The following is a 21,837-nucleotide window of genomic DNA, read 5'->3' on the forward strand; positions in this document are numbered from 1 at the left end:
CACAGAGTCCTGGCCTAATCCTATAGAACACCTTTGGATGTTTTGGAACGCCGATTTGATGCCAGGCGTCACCGACCAACATCGATACCTCTCCTCAGTGCAGCACTGCGTGAGGAATGGGTTGCCATTCCCCGAGAAACCTTCCAGCACCTGATTGAAAGTATGCCTGCGAGAGTGGAAGCTGTCACAAAGACTAAGGGTGTGCCTACACCATATTGATCATATAGTGTATTTTCTGGCGTGCCTGCTCCTGCATCATGCTGGTACATAATGCTCTGCGGTAGATTATACCACGAACCCGAGACGGAGAAATCAGCTAATCGCGAATTAAATAAAGTGTTAGTTTGCGAACAAAAAAAAAAGAGCCTCATACATAAAAATGAGTTCTTTCCAAGAAAGTTTTAAGGCGGCTGTGAAGACTACTGACAGAGTGTTAGCTCTGATTGAATAAGGAGGGAGCAAGATGACGCTCAAGGACTTACATAACGTAGCAGCTATCACCGAAAGTGATCTAGGAAGACGGCGCATAGCAAAAGTCATTGTGGGTGGAAGGGGATCTGAACCCAGCTCCTGGCTATAACCACTTTCTTCGTTACAGCGCAACCTCGGAGATGTTATAAATATGGCTATGCGCGGGGCTATCAGAACTGCTGGAAGTTGCCCCTGTACAGCGCAGCTGAGCAGTTTCGTAACTGGAGGATAAGCGTCCAGGCGAACTCTGCGGCGCCCTCCATATTTCAGGCCCCGTGGTGACGTCAGGAGGGAGGGGGGAGGAGGAGTTGCTTTCCCCGCCCCCGCCCCCCGCCGTGACTGCTGGCACTGCCCGCTTTAGTATCGATTCGGCGGCCGCCTGCTCGTCGGAACACTCGTTTAGAGCGAGCGGCGCGCCAAATCACTTGAGCAAACACGGCCCGCTTTGAAGCAACCTTCTGGCAGGCGCTGCGCTCCCCGGCGCTCGCTACAGTTTTTTATCCCATCATATTTAAAGCGAGTAGCCGCCACTGCAAGCAATAAAGCCTCCTTTATCGCTGGCGCAAGTTGGAGGTGTGGGCGGGCGGCCCGAGAGGAAGCTAGGCGGGCGCTGGTGGAGTGACGAGGCCGTGCTTCCTCGCAGAGGCGGGCGATTAAAAACTTGCGCTGCGCGGAGCAAGTCTCCTCTAACAAGACAGACGATGTGAGCCTCCGATTTCTCCTCGATAAGACGCACCAGCAGGTGTGTTTTTCACCGACTCTGCGTTTCTAGAAAATGAGCGTTGAGGTGTTGCATGCATCTACAAGTTGAGCGGGAAGAAAGTCTTTCGCCTTGTTTTATATGCGGCCAGTCACTGACTGTCGGTACATTGTAATACTACAACACGTGCATGCAAAAACAGAAGAGAATGTTTAACGTCGCTTCCAGGACGAGAAGAACGATGAAGGACAAAATCTGCTGTGTCTTTCGCAAAGGAAGTATTTTACGTTATATCATTCATGTTTAACTGCGGCTGTTTGCAATAAAAGTTCAAATAAAACCATTATCTGCATCAGTCACGCTTCTTATTTCATCCCACGACACGTTTCTAGAGTTTACTCTCATCTACAATGACATATGCACATTTTTAACTTAGTTTGTCTCGCAGATCACAAACCAATAACATAAACAAATCATACACCACAACGATGTAAAGATATATTGCCTTGCCTCAGAGATAATTCATTACTAACTTACATGGAGGGCCATAGATACATATAACAATTGTAAAATTCTTTAGTTCTTTACAACAACAGAAATTGTCTGCTGAGGCACGCTTTAGGTTCCTGAAGTGAATGGCGAATATACGAGGAGCATTCAGTACGCAATGCAACACATTTTTTTACGAAAGCCGGTTGGTTTTGTTCAGGAGACCAGTAGACGATACTATTCCCCACTATTTTGGCTACAAAAACTATTTTTCAACATAATCAAATGCAACGGCCTTGCGCCACCTTATTTGCAGGGCCTGTATGTCCGCATGGTACCACTCTACTGGTCGACGTCTTGCTTCTTTAATAGACTCCAGACCATCCACAAACTACTTCCCGCTAAGTGCATCCTTTGTTGGGGCAAACAGTTGGAGGTCGGAAGTTGCGAGATCCAGGCTGTAACGAGTATGAGGAAGAACAGTCCGTTGAAGTTTTGTTAGGTCCTCTCGGGTGCGCGGACTTGTGTTGTCATGGAGAAGAAGTAGTTCGTTTGCATTTTAATGGCACCATCACATTTGCTGAGGATAGCACAATACACTTCAGAGCTGTTTGTTGCTTTTTGAGGGAGAAAATGAAACAGAATAATCCCTTCCGAGTTCCAGAAGCCGACCGTTGTGGCCGAGCGGTTCTAGGTGCTTCAGTACGTAATCGCGCTGGTGCTATGGTCGCAGGTTCGAATCCTGCCTCGGCCATGGATGTGTGTGATGTCCTTAGGTTAGTTAGGTTTAAGTAGTTATAAGTCTAGGGGACTGATGACCTCAGATGTTAAGTCCCATAGTGCTCAGAGCCATTTGAACCATTTTTTTGAGTTCCAGAAGACCGTCATCATGACTTTACCGGCTAATGGTGCGGCTTTCTTTTCTTCGAGGGAGACGTGGTGTGGCGCTTCTCCAGTTCGAACTGATGAACCTACGTTTCATCATCTGCAACGACGTTTGACAAAAAATTGTCACGATCAGCCTCATAACGCGTAAACAATTCCCACAAATGGCCATTCGTTGCTCTTTATGTCTTCTGTGGCAAGGAACCCAGCGGCCACACAACATTACGTAAGCCAACTGGTGGGCCTGTGAGTCAGCAGTACCGACAGAGACGTCTTGTGTAGCGAGGTGTTCGACTGTGATCAGTCGGTCACTACGAGGGAGAAATGTCCGTAGATTCCCAAGTTGCCTGAGTACAGCTGGTACACGAGAGATCGGAGAGGTTTGCACGACCTTGTTGCAATGATGAGAGATGCCTCACCCACATACCCAAGGTTCTTTTTTTTACTGCCAGTTCTCCGTAGACATTTTGCAAACGCCTACAGATTACTGAGAAGATCTGGTACTCATCCGAAAGAAACTTGGAACGCATCGCCGTTACAGACGCCATTTCGAAGGCTAGGTATATCACCAAAAAGGCTCTGAGCACTATGGGACTTAACATCTGAGGTCATCAGTCCCCTAGAACTTAGAACTACTTAAACCTAACTAACCTAAGGACATCACACACATTCATGCCCGAGGCAGAATTTGAACCTGCGACCGTAGCGGTCGCGCGGTTCCAGACTGAAGAGGCTAGAACCGCTCGGACACAGAGGCCGGCTGTACCAAGATAAATCGGGGGACTCATGAAATGGAGGGAAAGAGCTCTTGTAAACCATCGGAGTACGTGATCTGTTATATAAATGACCAAGCGGAATATAGTACATTACGTCGTACATCTCGATTTGGGTTCAATAAGGTACTTGAAGATAATGCAGTTGGTGACTGGGTGTGGAGTGTCGAGAACACTGAGAACCACGCATAGTTAATAAACGACATGGATGACGACAAAAGTTTCACCCGCGATATCTGTTTCCATAATAGTGATAATTTCTTTTAATCCTTTCCTCTCTTCCTGTTACCTTTTTATTATTAAAATTTCCTTTTGATTTTCTAATCCTTGGTGGTTCAGCTTGAAAGGCAAATGAATAATTGTAAACATAGCGTTACAAGATACGTTAAGATTATCATGTATTGACGGAATGATTACTCGCCAGTACGGAATGAAAACATAATAATAAAGCTTCAAGAAGCTACACCAAAAACGTAAGGGAACATCTATTTCTAAAATAAAGAAAGTGCTATGTAAAATCTGACAGATCATTTTTAGTAATCATGATGACGGAAAAAGTATGAAGACACTTATAGAACGGTAATTTTAGGGATCCTGTGTTAATGATGAACTCTTGTTGGAAACGTCTATCATGTGGCTGGTTTGGACTGGCGTATTAATGCGCGGAGACTGTTCTTTCGATCACGAACGTGGGTAATTGGATCCGTCAGGTGCTACACAGCATTCGGTTTTCTCGGGACCATAATAATTCAACAGATCTGAAAAATCCTCTATGAAAAATCCAGAGAACTGGCGCTTGCCTCCCGCACCCTAAATATTAAAGTACCCGGAGAACCGCGCGCTACCGGGCAAGTATTCACAAAAGAGAGCGGGATTAATAGTTGAGCGGGGGAAGGCAGCGATTACTGCAGGAATCCGAAACGAGTCGGCGGGTAATGAGGGGTCGCCAGTCATGCGAAGCTATGATTACCGGGCGTCCAAACAAAGGAGCGCCAAGCGCCGCGGCGGGCGCGCCTTAATAATGGAGAAATGGCCCAGCGAGCCGCGCCGCGCCGCCGGAGAAAGTGAGACGGCCACCTCTCGCAGGCGGCGCCGAGTGCTCTACTGGAGGTGCAGTGCGGCGGCGGCGACGGCGGCGCCTGCTGACAGGCAACACGCGGCACATGTCGCTCATTGCTCACACTGACACCGAAACGGACGAGGGAGGAAAGCCCGGTATTGTGATTTCCGAAATCCATGGACGGAGATGGAAAGTGTTACACCATTAACGTCTTGATTCAACAGTACAAAACCGGTACTCCAAAATTTCAACCTGTGACGCGTATGTTTATCAAAATTTCAACCTTACGCGAGCGTTCGACAGTATAAAATGGTGCGATATGTCCGAAATTCTGAGAAAAACAGGGCTAAGCTATAGGGAAAGACGGGTAAAGTACAATATGTACTAGAGCCAAGACGGAACAATGAGAGTGGAAGACCTAGAACGAAGTTCTCAGATTTAAAAGAATGTAAGACAGGGATGTAGTCTTGCGCTCCTACTGTTCAATTTATAAATCGAAGAAGCAATGATGGGAATAAAAGAAAGGTTCCAGATTGGAATTAAAATTCAAGGCGAAAGGATATCAACAATAAGATTCGCTGATGACATTGCTATCCAAAGTCAAGAAGAATTATAGAATCTGTTGAATCGAATAAATCGTCTAATTAGATCAGAATAGGGATTGAGAGTAAATCGAAGAAAAGCGGAAGTAATGAGACGTAGCAGAAACGAGAACAACGAAAAACTTAACATCAGGATTGGTGAATTCGAAGTAGATGAAGTTAAAGAATTCTGATACCTAGACAGCAAAACAACCCATGACGGACGGAACAAGCAGGATATAAAAAGCAGACTAGCATTGACAAAAAGGGACTTCCTGGACAAGAGAAGTCTACTAGCATCAACTTAGGCCTTAATTTAAGAAAGAAATTTCTGAAAATGTACGTTTGGAGCGCAGCGTTGTATGGTAGTGAAACACGGACTAGGGGGAGCAGAAGAGAATAGAAACATTTGAGATGTGATGCTATAGAAGAATGTTAAAAATTAGGTGGGCTGATAAGGTAAGGAATGAGGTAGTTCTCCGTTGGCGAGGAAAGAAATGTATGGAAACACTGACAATAAGAAGGTACAGGATGGTAGAACTAGAAAAAGAGAAACCGAGCTCATTTCCAGTGCATGAAAGTAGCGTGATGTTATTTATCCATGCATTTTTCGGGTGCACCACGTAACTCTGAGGGCTTATAATACAATTTATTTCACATTTGTATTCTCTTTGAAAAATGCTGTACCCATTTTATGTGGCATGTCTGAGTGATGCTACGATGAGTCAGAGAACGAAATCACTATACTGCTGTTATATTGTACAAAAGGATTATCTTGCCTATTCCAACCATACGGCTTCGATCCACAGGTTTAAGGCGAAAGGTTTAACTTCACTGTATTAAACGTTATAAATGCGCCCAACCCGATCGGCCATTTTCTGATTATATATAATGTTTGTTGAACAAAGCCATTACAAACCGAAGTACATACTCTTCACCTTTGCTACACTTTTCCAGCCTTGCTAGGCAAGCACCACTTAGTGCAACAAGGTATGCACGTGAGTTTGAGTGTAGTTTGAAAAGTAGCAGGAAGCATCGGCAGACTTAGACCTGTGATGGCACTTCGTATGTTTTGCCTGGGTAGGTCAAGCACTATCTCCTCACACCAAATAATTGCTTTGGATACGAAAATACGGGCACGCTCCCTGCATCCACGTGTGTGTGTGGAGTAATGTCACAGATACGCTGCGTCTGATAAATGGAACCAAATATCCTAGAACTGACATCACCAGCACCTGATTTCTAGCGCCTATCGATCTAGCAAGAGGGCAGCAGCAGTTTGGATAGTCCCTTGCACAGCCGACTATCTCACTGCACTAAGAAAACTGACACACTTTATTTTCTAATGCGTCTGTCGGGGGGCAGCACGAGTTGGGTTGGAGACACGAAGCTTTAAAAAAATTTAAATGACTTCCTGCGAATAATCGCGCCATCACCAAGACTTCAGTGTCAACTGAACTGTAACACTACAACAGACCATCAGTCCACGAAAGAATTATGTGCTGTTTTATGAAGATGTAGAAAAAAATATTGAAATAAACACCGTCACTCTTGTTCACTGCACTCGTAACCTGAATGAGTAGACCCTAGTCGATGCATTGCTATACTCAGTGAAAATTCGGAAGCAGTACAAAATCTGCTGTATGGAATGAACTTTCGAATGAACACAAATGTGGAATGAGAGTATATCGAAGAAAGATGACAGTAATGAGGAGTACAAAAAATGTGATTAACGATAAACTTAACACCAAAGTCGGGGATCGGCAAGGAAACGAATGAAGGAATTACGCAACTTTGAAAACAAGTAACACATCATGGACGAATCTAAGAGGACATAAAAAGGGAGTAGAGCGGGGAAAGAGAGCATTCCAGGCCAAAAGAAGTCTCTAGGAGTCAAACATAGACCTTAATTTGTGAGAGAAATAACTGAGAATATACGTTTATGGCATAGCACTGTATGGAAGTGAATCATGGACTACAGGAAAATTTCGAAAGAAGACAATCTAACAGGTTGAGATACGGTGCTATAGAAGGTTGACACAGGAGATAAACCGAATTAGCTGGAACAGTTTCGGCAGCCATTCTGATTTAGATTTTCCGTAGTTTCCCCATTTCTTCAGGAATATGCAGGAATTGTTTCCTACTATAAGGCCACGGCTGACTACTTGTCTCATTCTTTTCAAACTAGACCTGTAAGTACGAGAACTTTTATTTCCATGGTCTCATCAGCCGCAAAATTAAAACCACAGTGGAACATCCGATGAAGCTTTGCCCAGATGTGTTTCGCAGTGTCACTAGTACATCTGTCGATCGAGTCACGTCGTACTTTCCAGTTCTGAGCACACAGAGAGCACGTAAAGATACCTAGAACAATAGAAACGCACGTCATGTGTGAAACGTGTGCTGTCATTCGATTAATTCATCCTGATTTCCAAGCAGCCCACATACCGTGTGTGTCATGCGTGACAGCAAAGTGCGGCAATGGCACAGGAACTTTGGACCATAACGTACGGACGTACGTGATGCAGGCGATAGGCGTGGGAAAAACCGACCGATTAAAACCGATACAGATATTTTCGTTGCGAATAACCAGTATTTTCGGTATGTTAGGTCTCGGCTGTCGACGCGCGTTGATATACCAGGTGATCAAAAAGTCAGTATAAATTTGAAAACTTAATAAACCACGATGTAATGTAGATAGAAAGGTAAAAATTGACACACACGCTTGGAATGACATGGGGTTTCATTAGAACCAAAAAAAAGTATTGCTAGACGCGTGAAAGATCTCTTGCGTGCGTCGTTTCGTGATGATCGTGTGCTCAGCCGCCACTTTTGTCATGCTTGGCCTCCCAGGTCCCCAGACCGTGCGATTATTGGCTTTGGGGTTACCTGGAGTCGCAAGTGTATCGTGATCGACCGACATCTCTAGGGATGCTGAAAGACAACATCCGACGCCAATGCCTCACCATAACTCCGGACATGCTTTACAGTGCTGTTCACAACATTATTCCTCGACTACAGCTATTGTTGATGAATGATGGTGGATATAGTGAGCATTTCCTGTAAAGAACTTCATCTTTGCTTTGTCTTAGTTTTTTATGCTAATTATTGCTATTCTGATCAGATGAAGAGCCATCTGTCGGACATTTTTTGAACTTCTGTACTTTTTTGGTTCTAATAAAAACCCATGTCATTCCAAGCATGTGTGTCAATTTGTACCTCTCTATGTACATTATTCCGTGATTTATTCAGTTTTCAAATTTATACTGACTTTTTGATCACCCAGTACATCAATGCGGACAGTTGAAAATCTCCTGCTTACATGGCAGACGCTCTATCCATCTGAGCCACCGAGGGCACAGAGGATAGTGCGACTGCAGGGATTTATCCCTTGCACGCTCCCCGTGAGACCCACATTCCCGACTTAATGTCCACACACTACATTCGTAGTGCCCCTGCCCATTACACTCATTACTCGCGGCAGACAATCTTACCGAGTCCCGTAAGAGTTTGGGCAATGCGTGTGCATTCAGCACAGAAGAAGAAGGTCAATGGCCTATTAGCCTTAATTATATGAAGATGTCCATTCAGATACCATATTCATATAGTTTTTTTTCCATTTTAATCTAATAGTCGAGTAAAAAGAACCGAAATGTCAATTAAGCATAACAGCAGTGCTAAAATTTTTCGTATTTAAATAAACCTTTTTTTAAAAAAAGGACTAATTATTTTGGTAAAATATGTATTGGTTTGAAACACAGCGCTATTATAGGAAATGAGAAAACCGGTGAGTGCTATTTTAATGACAATGCCGCCAGAAACGAGCAACCATGGCATAAGAATTGGTTTGGTATTGCTGAGACTATAGTGTTCCTGTTGCCGCGTGTCGTGGCTTAAGGTACCCGTGTACTTCCAGTGTGCAAGGCTTCCAACCATGTGGTCTGTACAGTAGCTTCTCACTGCCGGAAATCCGTTGTACTGGGAGAATGGCATCAACTCAATGCTTCATTTTTCATTTGCTTCAAAAGATTAAAATTTCTGTGTCATTTCTATGAAATAATAAAAGAGGAAGGAAATTATGGTACCAGTAATAAAATAAAAACGTAACAACACAATAAAAATAGAAAGTATATCATCTGCAGCCTGCGTCTACATAAAACACCTTTATCTGCGCACAAATTAACAGGGGAAACAGTTGTTCAACCTTAGTTTTCACCTTTTCGTAATGCCCAAATAGTGGTATGATCCCCGATTACAACATTATTTTTGAAAAGAGGATCAAAACATTATAATTAATTGGTGATTTTTTTGTATTTACCAACCATTTACCAGTTTTCGAGAAAAGCAGCCAACGGTTGATGGACTAAGTTTTGTTTTATTTCCCTATGTAATGTAATATTTTGATTCTACGTATCCTTAGACTTTTTTCAGTCTTTGTTTGATTTTTACGTTTATCACAGCAAATAATAGGCATTATAAACCGAAAATCTGTAATTTCAGAAATTGGTCATTTTGAGAGGTTATATTACACTTGGGCTGAAAAAAAATCGATGTAACTGAAAACCGGTTGTTTCAGTGATAGCTGCCATCCGCAGCAGGCTGTCGGGGAACGAAGCGAGTGTCAGCCGACGATATGGATCAGCGAGTGCATCAAAGGTTCGAGAAAATTGTCTACGAAGAGCAATTTAGAACAAGTGTAGGGGGATGTTGTCATTATTCACTGTCGTTCATGCCAATGCTCGGCCGCACACTGCAGCTGCAACAAATTCGCCCTCGCAAGCTTTTCGATGGGAAGAGGTCACCCACCATACAGCCCGGACTTGGCTTCCTCCGATTTTCACCTCTTTGCTCACGTTAAACGCTTGCTATTAGGTCAGCATTTTGACACAGAGAAGGGGCTGCACACCAGAGTAGAAGAGTAGAGAAAAGGCGGAAAGCAAAAGCGGCTGCCTCCTACGACGAAGATACACTAAACTCTCGCTAATACGGCCCTCAGTAGTCCGGCCTCTCAGTCATCCGGCACACATCCTGCTTCTAGCCGTTCAGCCTGAAATGACGCCTACAATAAAGAAATTTCGTCTCCAACGATGTTGTTAGTTAATTACAATGTTCAACATTCCTGTACACTTTGAAATTGGGGCTCTCCTTACGGATCATTATTATGGCCTCTAAAGGGAAACCGTTATGCTAGACCTCAAGCAGAAACTCGAAATTAGATATAAACTGAACTGAGGTTCTTCGGAAAAAAACATTGTTGCTTGCAATAGTATTGGACGAGCAACTATTTATGGCCAGACTTCAGCAGAAAAGAGATAATCATAATCTCACAGGAAAGTTAGGGTGAAACTGATGAAGAATGCGACAATGGAGGAGAGAACCTGAGGATATCTCAAACTGCTGGTGCTGAAGCTGGAGACGTATTCCTGGAGTACATTACGCAACAATCAGAAACATGGCAGGACCTATGAAATGCTTGTAAATCCGTTGTGTGAGAAAGCATACTAACATCGCATATCGTCATGGTGACAACTACAACTTTGGAACATGTTTCATAGTGAATGTCGAGTGATACTAATATTCATGTACACACTTAAGGACTAAGTTTTATGTAAAAGGGCCGGCCGGAGTGGCCGTGCGGTTCTAGGCGCTACAGTCAGGAGCCGAGCTGCCGCTACGGTCGCAGGTTCGAATCCTGCCTCGGGCATGGATGTGTGTGATGTCCTTAGGTTAGTTAGGTTTAATTAGTTCTAAGTTCTAGGCGACTGATGACCTCAGAAGTTAAGTCGCATAGTGCTCAGAGCCATTTGAACCATTTTTTTTAATGTAAAAATGAATGTATCTTATGATTTCATAAAGTGCAACCCCTATGTGTTTTTACTAAATTTTAGACACTCTCAACAATCCGGCATTTCCGCTAATCCGGCACCCATAAGTGCGAGGAATGGTCTGTTTAGCAAGAGTCTAGTGTATTGCAAAGTTGGTGCGAGAAAGATCTAAATAGGAGCGGTGGCTATCTAGAGAACTTGCTGGAAAATGTAGCGAAATGTTGCAAATAAATATTTTTGATTTTCACTGTGGTTTCCATTTCGCGACCGATCGGACCTCGAAAAAAGAGGGGAAAAAAACCATAGCGCTCGTATGTAAATCACGGAGTACTCTGAAGTGACAAAAGTTTGTGTATGCACATATACAGATGGCGGTAATATCACGTAGACCAAGTATATAAGGGCGGGGTATTGGCGGAACTGTCATTTGTACTCAAGTGATTCATGTGAAAATGTTTCCTACGTGATTACGGTTGCATGATGGGAATTAACAGACTTTAAGCGCAGAATTACTGTTGGAGCTAAACGCTTGTGACATTCCATATAGGAAATCGTTAGGGAATCCTATATTCCTAGATCCACAATGTCAAGAGCGCGCCGAGAATACTAAATTTCAGGCATTACCTCACCACGGGCAACGCAGTGGCCGACGCCCTTCACTTGTCGTTTGCGTGGAGTTATTAGTGAGAAAACACAAGCAATACTGAGTGAAATAACGCAGAAATCAATGCGAGACGTACTATGAACGTATCCGATACGACAGTCGGCGAAATTTGACGTTAAACGGCGATGACAGAAGACGACCGACGAGGGTGCCTTTGCCAACAGCACGACATCGCCAGCAGCGCCTCTCCTGGGCTCGTTATCATATCGGTTGGACCCTAGACAGTGGAAAACAATGGTCTGGTCAGATGAGTCCCGGTTTCAGTTGGTAAGAGCTGATGGTAATGTTCGAGTGTGGCGCAGACCCTACGAAGCCATGGTCCCAAGTTGTCAACAAGGCACTGTACAAGCTTGTGGTAGTCCATAATGGTGTGGGCTCTGTTTACGTGGAATGGACTCGGTCCTCTCGTCCAACTGAACCGACCATTGACTGAAACTGGTTATGTTCGGCTATCTAGAAACTATTTGCAGCTATTCATGGACTTGAAGTTCCCAAACAACTATGGAATTCTTGTGGATGACAATGCGCCGTACAGCAACGTCACAGATGTTCGCGATTGGTTTGAAAAACATTCTGAACAGTTCGAGTGAATGATTTGTCCAGCTAGATAGGCCGACATGAATTCCATCAAACAATTATGGGACATAATCGAGAGGCCAGTTCGCGCACACAATCCTGCACCGGCAACACTTCCGCAATTATGGCTCGCTATAGAGGGAGCATGGCTCAATATTTCTGCAGGGGACTTCCAAAAACTTCTCGAGTCCATGCCAAGTGGATCTGCTGCACTATGTCGGGAAGAGGATGTGCACGATATTAGGAGGTATCCCATGATGTTATCACCTCGGTATACGCTCCTGCAGCTGTCCCTGATTTTCATGTGTTTGCTCACATGAAATGCTGGCTACAAGGATGCCATTCTGGCACAGACGAGGAGCTAGGGTATTGGCGGAAATCAAAGTCCGCTGCCTCCTACGACGAGGGTGTTGGAAAGTCGGTACGAACATCTGAATCGGAGCGGTGACTATGTAGAGAACAAGCTAGAAGGTGTGGCTCAATATTGCAAATAAAGCATTTTTTAATGTCACTGTGGTTTCCATTTCACAAAAGATCGGACCTTAAAAAAATAGCCTTCGTATGCGAAAAGCAGTGTATATGGATCATATTGTTTAGCTTGATCTAAAACTGTAGTACTACTTAAAGGTCCAATATCCTTGTAAATTATGAGCTAACGGACGAGTTGTGGCGCCCTGGAAATATTCTATGTTCCTCACGGGCCGCTCGGTAAGCCAGGGCCCGGCAGCAACCACGTGGTGCCGAACGTTAGCTGAGCAAGACGGGCAGCCCCAGCGCGTGGTCCAGGCCGCGTGGCTCGGAATTCCTTGTTGACGCTATGACGAAGACGCTGCTTTCTGTCGACGAAAGAGACTTGTATGCCGAGAGTGCCAAAGATGGCGGACTTTGTGAAACCATCATGGGAGACATTTGACAGTTCGTATAGAAATTAATAGTAGCCAGATTGAAACATCCCCTTAGAACAATTTTAGAATTACTGTGCTGATAAACCTCTTATATTATTTGCTTTTCAAACAGCTGAGCAAAACTGAACGTACTCAAACATTCACTAAAGTGACACACAATATTTTTAGCGCAACGCAATCTGACTTTCAAAAATCCCTACAGAAGAATGGCCCTGACTAACATTAACCTATACCTTTCACAAATCACTTACCTCACAAAAATCTTCGTTACTCAAGCTACAGCAATACAGCGAGCGCCACTACTGCCAGCTAGATAACAGATTCAAACTACGGAGTACGAAAATCACTGGCTGTGCTGTGTGCAGTCTGTGGCTAGTTTGCATTGTTGTCTGCCATTGTAGTGTTGGGCAGCTGGATGTGAACAGCGCGTAGCGTTGCGCAGTTGGAGGTGAGCCGCCAGCAGTGGTGGATGTGGGGAGAGAGATGGCGGAGTTTTGAAATTTGTAACACTGGATGTCATGAACTACTATATATATTATGACTGTTAAGGTAAATACATTGTTTGCTCTCTATTAACATCTTTCAATTGCTAACTATGCCTATCAGTAGTTAGTCCCTTCTGTAGTTTGAATCTTTTATTTAGCTGGCAGTACTGGCGCTCGCTGTATTGCAGTAGCTTGAGTAACGAAGATTTTTGTGAGGTAAGTGATTTGTGAAAGGTACAGGTTAATGTTAGTCAGGGCCATTCCTTTGTAGGAATTTCGGAAAGTCAGATTGCGTTACGCTAAAAATATTGTGTGTCAGTTTAAACACAGACATGTATAATTTTCCAAAGGGGACGTTTCAAGATGAATCATGATACCTCAAAAAGAAACATATACATTGGTATTATTTGCACGACGATTGTGATGGTGTAATCAGATTTTCAATATCTTTATTAGTTTAAAGTTTAGTATCTGACGGTAAATTATACAAGTAACACTCAGCAACGAATTTCCAAAACCAAAACGCTTCATCCGATTTCGTCGATCGACGTGTCTTTAGAAAGCTATTAGTGTAAACCTAAAGTGGTATAAATTACAGGCATGTAACTTAAATAGTACATGAGTTATTGGAGGTCAAAGTGGCCAATTACTATCGATCGTGTCAGGCCATAACTACTCCACAGTTACATGAAAAAATGGTAGCAGCATGCTTACAAATATATTTATTCATCTGTGTCTTTGTTTATATCCGATATATGCTAATCATGAAGAAATTGGTCAATTATATACTGTGTTTTAGAAATCACAGAGACGCTAGGCTACTGGCCTACTTGTGCTTGCTATTCCTTTGATATATGTCTATTTAATTTGTTTATGTATTTAATAATGAGTGTTAGAGCGTGTTTATGATCCAGCCGTAGGAATATTTATTTAATTTCAAGTTATTTAAATGTAAATCCAGTATTTCCAATGTGTTTCAAAATATTTGTGAGTGTGCGCTGGTTTGGAGACATGATGGAAGCGCTATAGCCAAACACAGCGCTGGTTACTTTCAAATGGTTCAAATGGCTCTGAGCACTATGGGACTTAACATCTATGGTCATCAGTCCCCTAGAACGTAGAACTGCTTAAACCTAACTAACCTAAGGACATCACACAACACCCAGTCATCACGAGGCAGAGAAAATCCCTGACCCCGCCGGGAATCGAACCCGGGAACGCAGTAGGAATCAATTGTTTCCTGTTACTCATATTTTATTTAATTGCTGGACCATCGAAACCAATAAGTGTTTTACAGTTATAAAGGGCATTCTTAAAGGTACTTCTGCTATCGTACCCATCATTTGAAGTTGTTAAAATAGTACCTTCAGAATTTACAAAATTGTAATCTTTCATGTATAACTTTGTATAGAACATTAAAAATTCGCAACTGCCGAGTGATAGGAACCTTCGACCATTCGATTCATGTGTTTATTCATATTGTATACTGTAGACACAGCAGTATTTGGCTTGTAATGCGGCAACTACGTAACCCAGCCCCTAGACAACGAAACCAGCCAAAACTTTTAATAATTCAACACTGAGTTAGAGGCTGCGAAGCTGAGGGCCACCATCTCATCATTTCTTTTCCTTTTGTGATAGCCCGCAAAATGTAATAAAGCGATCCCTGAATGAATAAAACATCTACCACGTGAAAATTATTTTGAGGAGGAGGTGCAAGGTGCTCGACTTTAAAGTGCCTTGGATTCCTGTCTCCGTATGCGCTGGGGACGGGACCGGCGCGGCAGAAGTGGGTCATCGCGGGCCGCTGCGGTGCGTCCCGCACTCCGGCCAGCGTCCGCGGGTGGGCAGTCGGCGGTCGGCGGTCGGCGGTCGGCACCGGCTGCTCGCAACCGGCCGGGTCGCTTCTTGGCGCGGGCAGCGGCTCGGCGCTCGGACACGCGCCGGGATCGACCCGGGCCGCAATCCCCGGCCGTGAAATATTCAGCCGTGTTTTCCGAACAGCGCGCCGCGGCCCGCGACAAACTGCCGACCGCCGGCCCCACATCAAATATTCACACCGGGCCGGGCCGCCTGCTGCGGTAAAAAGGCGACGCCGACGCTGCAGCTATTCGCTTCGCTCCGGACGCCTCGGTCTGCCTTTTGTCTTGACGGGAGAGTGGCTTCCACCGACGCCGACGTGAAGCATCCCGCATCGCCACTGCAGACGCCGCTTCTAGCTAGCGCGGCTTACTATAGCAGACGATCAAATTTTTTTCCATTCGGAGGCCGTACAGTCCAGAGACACTACGCCAGACGGGCAAGATCGCCATGAGCACTGAGGCAATCATTCCAACGACGCACCAGGTTGAAGATATCCGTGTGGTAAAACACCTTGTCGTGCTGCGTGAAGAAGTCCGTAACTGCTGCTGCACATCGTATTCCGACAGGAATCGTCGAGTCAAAAATGGCTCTGAGCACTATGGGACTTAACATCTGAGGTCATCAGTCTCCTAGAACTTAGAACTACTTAAACCTAACTAAAGGACATCACACACACCCATTCCCGAGGCAGGATTCGAACCTGCGACCATAGTAGTAGCGCGGTTCCAGACTGAAGCGCCTAGAACCGCTCCTCCACAAATCGTCGACTCTTCAAAGCCTTCTTTAAGGGACGAAAGGCGAGATTATCACGTAAAGAGGTTCACGCCTATAGGGCGGGTGCTCCAGTCTCTCCCATTTGAGTTCGCGGAACTTTTGCGATACCTTTGCGACTCTTCAAAGCCTTCTTTAAGGGACGAAAGGCGTGATAATCGCGTAAAGAGAGGTCACGCCTATAGGGCGGATGCTCGAGTCTCTCCCACTTGAGTTCGCGTAACTTTTGCGTTACCTTTGTGACATGGGTACGTGCGTTATCGTGAAGCAGCAGAGACCCGTGTCACAGTTTTCCCGGGTAAGAAGGACAGTATGAAATTTTCACTCTGTAGCGGAGTGTCCGCTGATATGAAAGTTCGTGGCAGATTGAAACTGTGTGCCAGATCAATATTCGAAGTCGGGACCTTTGCCTTTGGCGGGCAAGTGTTCCACCAACTGAGCAAGACTCACCACCCTTCATCACGGCTCCAGTTCTGCCAGTACCTCGTCTCTTACCTTCCAAACTTCACAGAAGCTCTCCTGCGAACCTTGCAGAACTAGCACCCCTTGAAGAAAGCATATTGCGGGCACATGGCTTAGCCAAGGACGAAATTTTCACTCTGCAGCGCAGTGTGCGCTGAAACTTGCCCGCGAAAGGCAAAGATCCCGAGCTCGAGTCTCGGTCTGGCACACAGTTTTAATCTGCCAGGAAGTTTCAAGAAGGACAGTGTTGTACCTACAACACTAGGCGGAAATTTTGCCTTTATTACCCATTGTTAAAGCTGTCAGTGTCTCAGGAAGGAGTTGAGTATAAAGCAATAAAAATATTTGATCATTTGCTCAAGAACACAAAAGCCTGAGGGGTAGCGAAGTAAGTTATAAATCTAATTTAAAATCGTAATAATGAAGAAAAACCGCCTTCAGCCACAAATCGTAATTTTATTAAAATGCACGATGTATTTCGAGCCCTCGGGACTCATCTTCAGGTGCTTTGACAGTCTATATAATCTTTGCATTTCGTTTAATTCTGGACTGTCTGTAGTAGTAGGTGTATGGTTCTGGAGATTGTTAATGCACAAATACGCACTTTTTAGCGAACATAACATTTGCACAACATAATTCAGTGTAGTTTTGAACTGTGTTCGAAAATGTGCTGTGTCAAAATGTTTCTGCAAATGTGGTTTTTATAGAAAGCGTGTATTTGTACTTAAAAATTCTCCAGAACTATACAGCTGCTATTACAAACAGCTCAGAATTAAACGAGATGTAAAGATTACATAGACAGTCGAAGAACTAATGCATCGTCCATTTGAATAAAATCACGATTTGTGGCTGAAGGCGGTTGTTCTTTATTGCTACGAAACTAATACAGTCACGGAATAAACATAGCAAACAATGGATAAAATTAAGTAATTTAAAATCATCTCTACAGGAAAACTTCTTCTATTCCAATAACCAATTTCTAATTAAAAACTGGTAGCCGGCACAAAACGGTATAATTGCATAAGAATGGCTAAAAATAGTAATGTGTTTATTCATTTTAACACTAATCGTGTAAATACCTTGTATACTGATTCGTTTCACATCATTTCCCTAACGGAATCGTTAAAATGATCTGTAGAACATGCAACTAGCTAACGTATCAAGGGTTCGTCAAGATAGAGTGACCTCCACAAATCATCTTGGAACTAGTTTCTTTTATGTACTATGTTGTTAACATAGGTCACGTATTTACTTTCTACTGAATTTTCTTGTTATTTGTTGACAGTTGCGAGGTGACAGACCCTTCCAATAATGCTTTATGTCTGCAAGTGAATATAAGAAGATATAATTTATTTGTAAACGATCTGTCACGTTACAACTCTAATAAAACAAGACAAAATTTCTACAGAAAATAAATACGTGATCTATGTTAGCAACATAATACATAAAAAATTACGTTCCAAAACGATTTATGGACGTCACTCCATCTAGACGAACACTTGATAATGGCGCATATGACGAAACAACCTTCTCCTGATCATTTTCAATCAACAACAAATAAATAATTTGCAGCTAATTTTGTCAACGGTATACAGTATGACCTTATGCAAGCAGCGGTCCCAACAGAGAGGTTATTTAAGAATTACTTCATCCGTTAACATTAGCGACTGGGTCAGGGGCTACATATGCTCCACTGAGGTAAATCTAGGGAACCGCAAACAGTAATAGCCATCAAAATTTGAACGCCTCGAAGCCGTATGCAACAAACTTCAACCGCAAATCAGTTATTTTATATGCTAGGATATGTAAATGGTTAGCATTTCAAGAGTGGGATGTAAATTCAGAGTGAAAAAATATCAGTGATTAGATCCGATGTAGACATTACTTCTTCAGTGAAAGTGAAAAAGAATTACAGGTTGTGTTGAATGGAGTGAAGTCTAATGAGTTCATAATATGTATTGGGAATAACTCGGAGAAAGACGAAGGTAATGAGAAGTGGCAGCAATGAGAATAGTGAGATACTTAATATCACAGTTGGTCATCACAAAGTAGACGAAATCTGCTACCTTGGGAGCAGAGTAACCCACGACGGACGAAGCAAACAGTACATAAAAAAGCAGACAAGCACAGACAGCTATGACGGTGCCTATCAGAACTAGTCTGACCACTAGTCAGCAGGAGGCAGCACTGTTTTGGGCAAAAATGTGCAGTGGTCACTTTTCCCGACCTGGGTACTTTACCCCACCATTCCCTATATATTCCAGTCCACTCCAGTTAGACCTCGAGATCTTCATTAGTTGGTTATATAGCTACAGGTCTAAGATCAAGGACTTTGGAGTTGTGAGAAGTTTGACCTTCCGTCGTTGGTCAAAACGAAACTGGTGAACCTTATTTGTACGATTTTACATGCGTAGCAATCCAGAGAACTATTCCGTATCGTCCAGTAAACGTTCTCTATGAACCTGCGGAGCAGTACGTCGCGTAATTTGTACCGTGCGCTGGACATCGCCCACAGTACATTGGTTCTGGCCGCGGCATCGACTGTTGCTCAGCGCGACGCAACGGAAGCTTTGACGAAAGGGTGATAAAAACGTTTCAGAGTGATTTTAATAGCATTGCAGTGCAGAGAATTAAGGGGGGTAAGACGTCAAACTGGACGACTTGGAGCAGAAGAGGCACCAGAGGACATTTTAATTTCCACTGTCTATACTTTTACGAATAAATTCATAAAACTATGTCAAAATGACCAGAAAGAATTCAGGATTTACACTCATAGCAGCGGAAGTTTAAAAATATAAGAATTTATTTTATATTTAATTTAATTAATTAATTATTTTTTTTTACAATTGAAACTTAACCTTTTTTCACTAACCATTGGCTGCATTTGTTACTATAGGTACGCTTTTCTTCATAAGTAATGGAGATTCTGCGATGAATTTTACACAGCATACAAACCATGCTTACAGGTGTATGAAACTCTAGAATTTTCCAAATCTATTGAAAACTGTAGTAAACATTGAGATAATTAACTATAAAATTTGAGTTTTTTCTAAAGATGAAGTTTAAAATGTAACAGCACCTTCATTTATTCATAAATTAAATAATTTCTAGAGTTTCATACACCTGTAAGTATGGTTTGTATGCTGTGCAAAATTCATCGAAGAATCTCTCTTACTTATGAAGAAACGTGTACCCACAGCAACAAACGCAGCCAATAGTAAGTGAAAAAATTATGAACTTTCACATGTAAAACAAAATTAATTTTGATACGTTTTTGAACTTCCACTGCTTTGAGTGTGAATCCTGAATCCTTCCTGGTCATGCTGACAAAGTTTTATGAATTTATTCGTAAAAGTATAGACAGTGGGGATTAAAAAGCCCTGTGGTGTCTCTCCTGCTCGAAGACGGCCCGCTTAACGTCCTACCCACCTCCATCCCAGTCCACATGTATACGTTTCCGCACATCGCCAATGGTGCACGACATCTGGCCGCGCCACCATGTGGCACTTGGTGCGACGCAAAAGGAACTTCGATGACAGAGGAACGAATGGTTCAAATGGCTCTGAGCACTATGGGACTTAACATCTATGGTCATCAGTCCCCTAGAACTTAGAACTACTTAAACCTAACTAAGCTAAGGACAGCACACAACACCCAGCCATCACGAGGCAGAGAAAATCCCTGACCCCGCCGGGAATCGAACCCGGGAACCCGGGCGTGGGAAGCGAGAACGCTACCGCACGACCACGAGATGCGGGCGACGGAGGAACGTTTCGAACTATTTGCTCGTAGTGATAACGTGGAGAACGAGACGCAGGGGGGACAGGGCGGCGCGGCGCGGCGCGGTAAGGTAGGCCGGTCACGCAGGGGCGCAGGCAGCGGCTGTTGGCGCCGTCCGTCAGCGGCGCGGCCCGGAAGCCGTCGCGTGGCCGGCGGCGGAAGCGGCGACAGCGGAGGCGGCCGCCGAGCGCTCGCCTTGACGGACAGCGCTGTCTGCTGTCTCCCCAGAGGACCGGCGCCGCCGCAAGGCCGCGTGGGAGCCTGCTGGCCCGGCCGGAAGCGACGCGCTAATGGCGCCGGCTGTGATTCACATTCCGTGTCACGGCTAATACCCAGCTACGCAGCGCCGCGTCGCGCTCTGCCCCGTGTCCGGCGGGGGCGCACGTACCGCGCTGGCCCGCGAGTCGCGACGTCGTGGAGCAGTGCTTAGGCACAGTGATGCGGACAGCAGAGTGAAAGACAATCGAATCAGACGGCTTCGGAAAACAATCGATTCAGTCTGTTGTAGTTTCCCGTATCGGTTAGATTATTCATTCATTGATAGTTTTCGAGTTAAACCAGCCCGTGCGAGCAATCAAAGAAAACCGTCACCTGCTTACCGGCGAATTCAGATCAGAGTGGAACCACTCGATTGTTTTCTCATTGTTAAATCGTTATCGTTGACTGCTGTCTGTTATCGTTTGTCGCCACTCTGACTGTCTTTCAGTTGAGTTTTCGTCCAAGATTATGAATTGGAGTGTACTTGCTAATTTTGTGCCTGTATCAAAATACCAAAACGCTCAATGGCGTAGTGGGCAACGGCCTTGCCACAGTGGATACACAGGTTCCCGTGAGATCACCGAAGTTAAGCGCTGTCGGGCGTGGCCGGCACTTGGATGGGTGACCATCCAGCCGCCATGCGCTGTTGCCATTTTTCGGGGTGCACTCAGCCTCGTGATGCCAATTGAGGAGCTACTCGACCGAATAATAGCGGCTCCGGTCAAAGAAAACCATCATAACGACCGGGAGTGCTGTGTGCTGACCACACGCCCCTCCTATCCACATCCTCACCTGAGGATGATACGGCGGTTGGATGATCCCGATGGGCCGCTTGCGGCCTGAAGACGGAGTGCTTTTTCAATGGCGTAGTACTGGAAGAAATGATATGACTGGATAAGGAATGATTGTCAAGATAATTCGATGTGATATATACACTGAAGAGCCGTAGTACTGGAAGAAATGATATGACTGGATAAGGAATGATTATCAAGATAAATTCGATGTCATATATACACTGAAGAGCCAAAGAAACTGGTACAACTGCCTAATATCGTGTAGGGGCCCCGCAAGCACGCAGAAGTGCCGCAACAAGACGTGGCATGCCCTCGACTAATCTCTGAACTCGTGCTGGAGGAAATTGACACCATGAATCCTGCAGGGCTGTCCATAAATCCGTTGGTTGGTTGGTTGGTTTGGGGAAGGAGACCAGACAGCGTGGTCATCGGTCTCATCGGATTAGGGAAGCACTGGGAAGGAAGTCGGCCGTACCCTGTCAGAGGAACCATCCC

The 21,837-nt window shown here is 44.4% G+C and overlaps 1 protein-coding gene across 1 annotated transcript in view; it reads right to left on the reverse strand.

Annotated features, from left to right (window-relative positions):
* Positions 1-4,268: 4,268 nt before the first annotated feature.
* Positions 4,269-21,837, reverse strand: part of LOC126188445 (WAS/WASL-interacting protein family member 2-like) — a 64,195-nt gene continuing 46,626 nt past the window's right edge. The window contains exons 4-6 of the mRNA XM_049930049.1: positions 20,248-20,590; positions 15,102-15,439; positions 4,269-4,457 (exon numbers count right to left, since the gene is read on the reverse strand). Coding sequence (XP_049786006.1) covers positions 4,269-4,457; positions 15,102-15,439; positions 20,248-20,590 — 870 coding nt within the window. The remainder of the gene's footprint in view (positions 4,458-15,101; positions 15,440-20,247; positions 20,591-21,837) is intronic.

The sequence above is a fragment of the Schistocerca cancellata genome, chromosome 5, assembly GCF_023864275.1.
Source record: "Schistocerca cancellata isolate TAMUIC-IGC-003103 chromosome 5, iqSchCanc2.1, whole genome shotgun sequence".
NCBI classification, from domain to species: domain Eukaryota; kingdom Metazoa; phylum Arthropoda; class Insecta; order Orthoptera; family Acrididae; genus Schistocerca; species Schistocerca cancellata.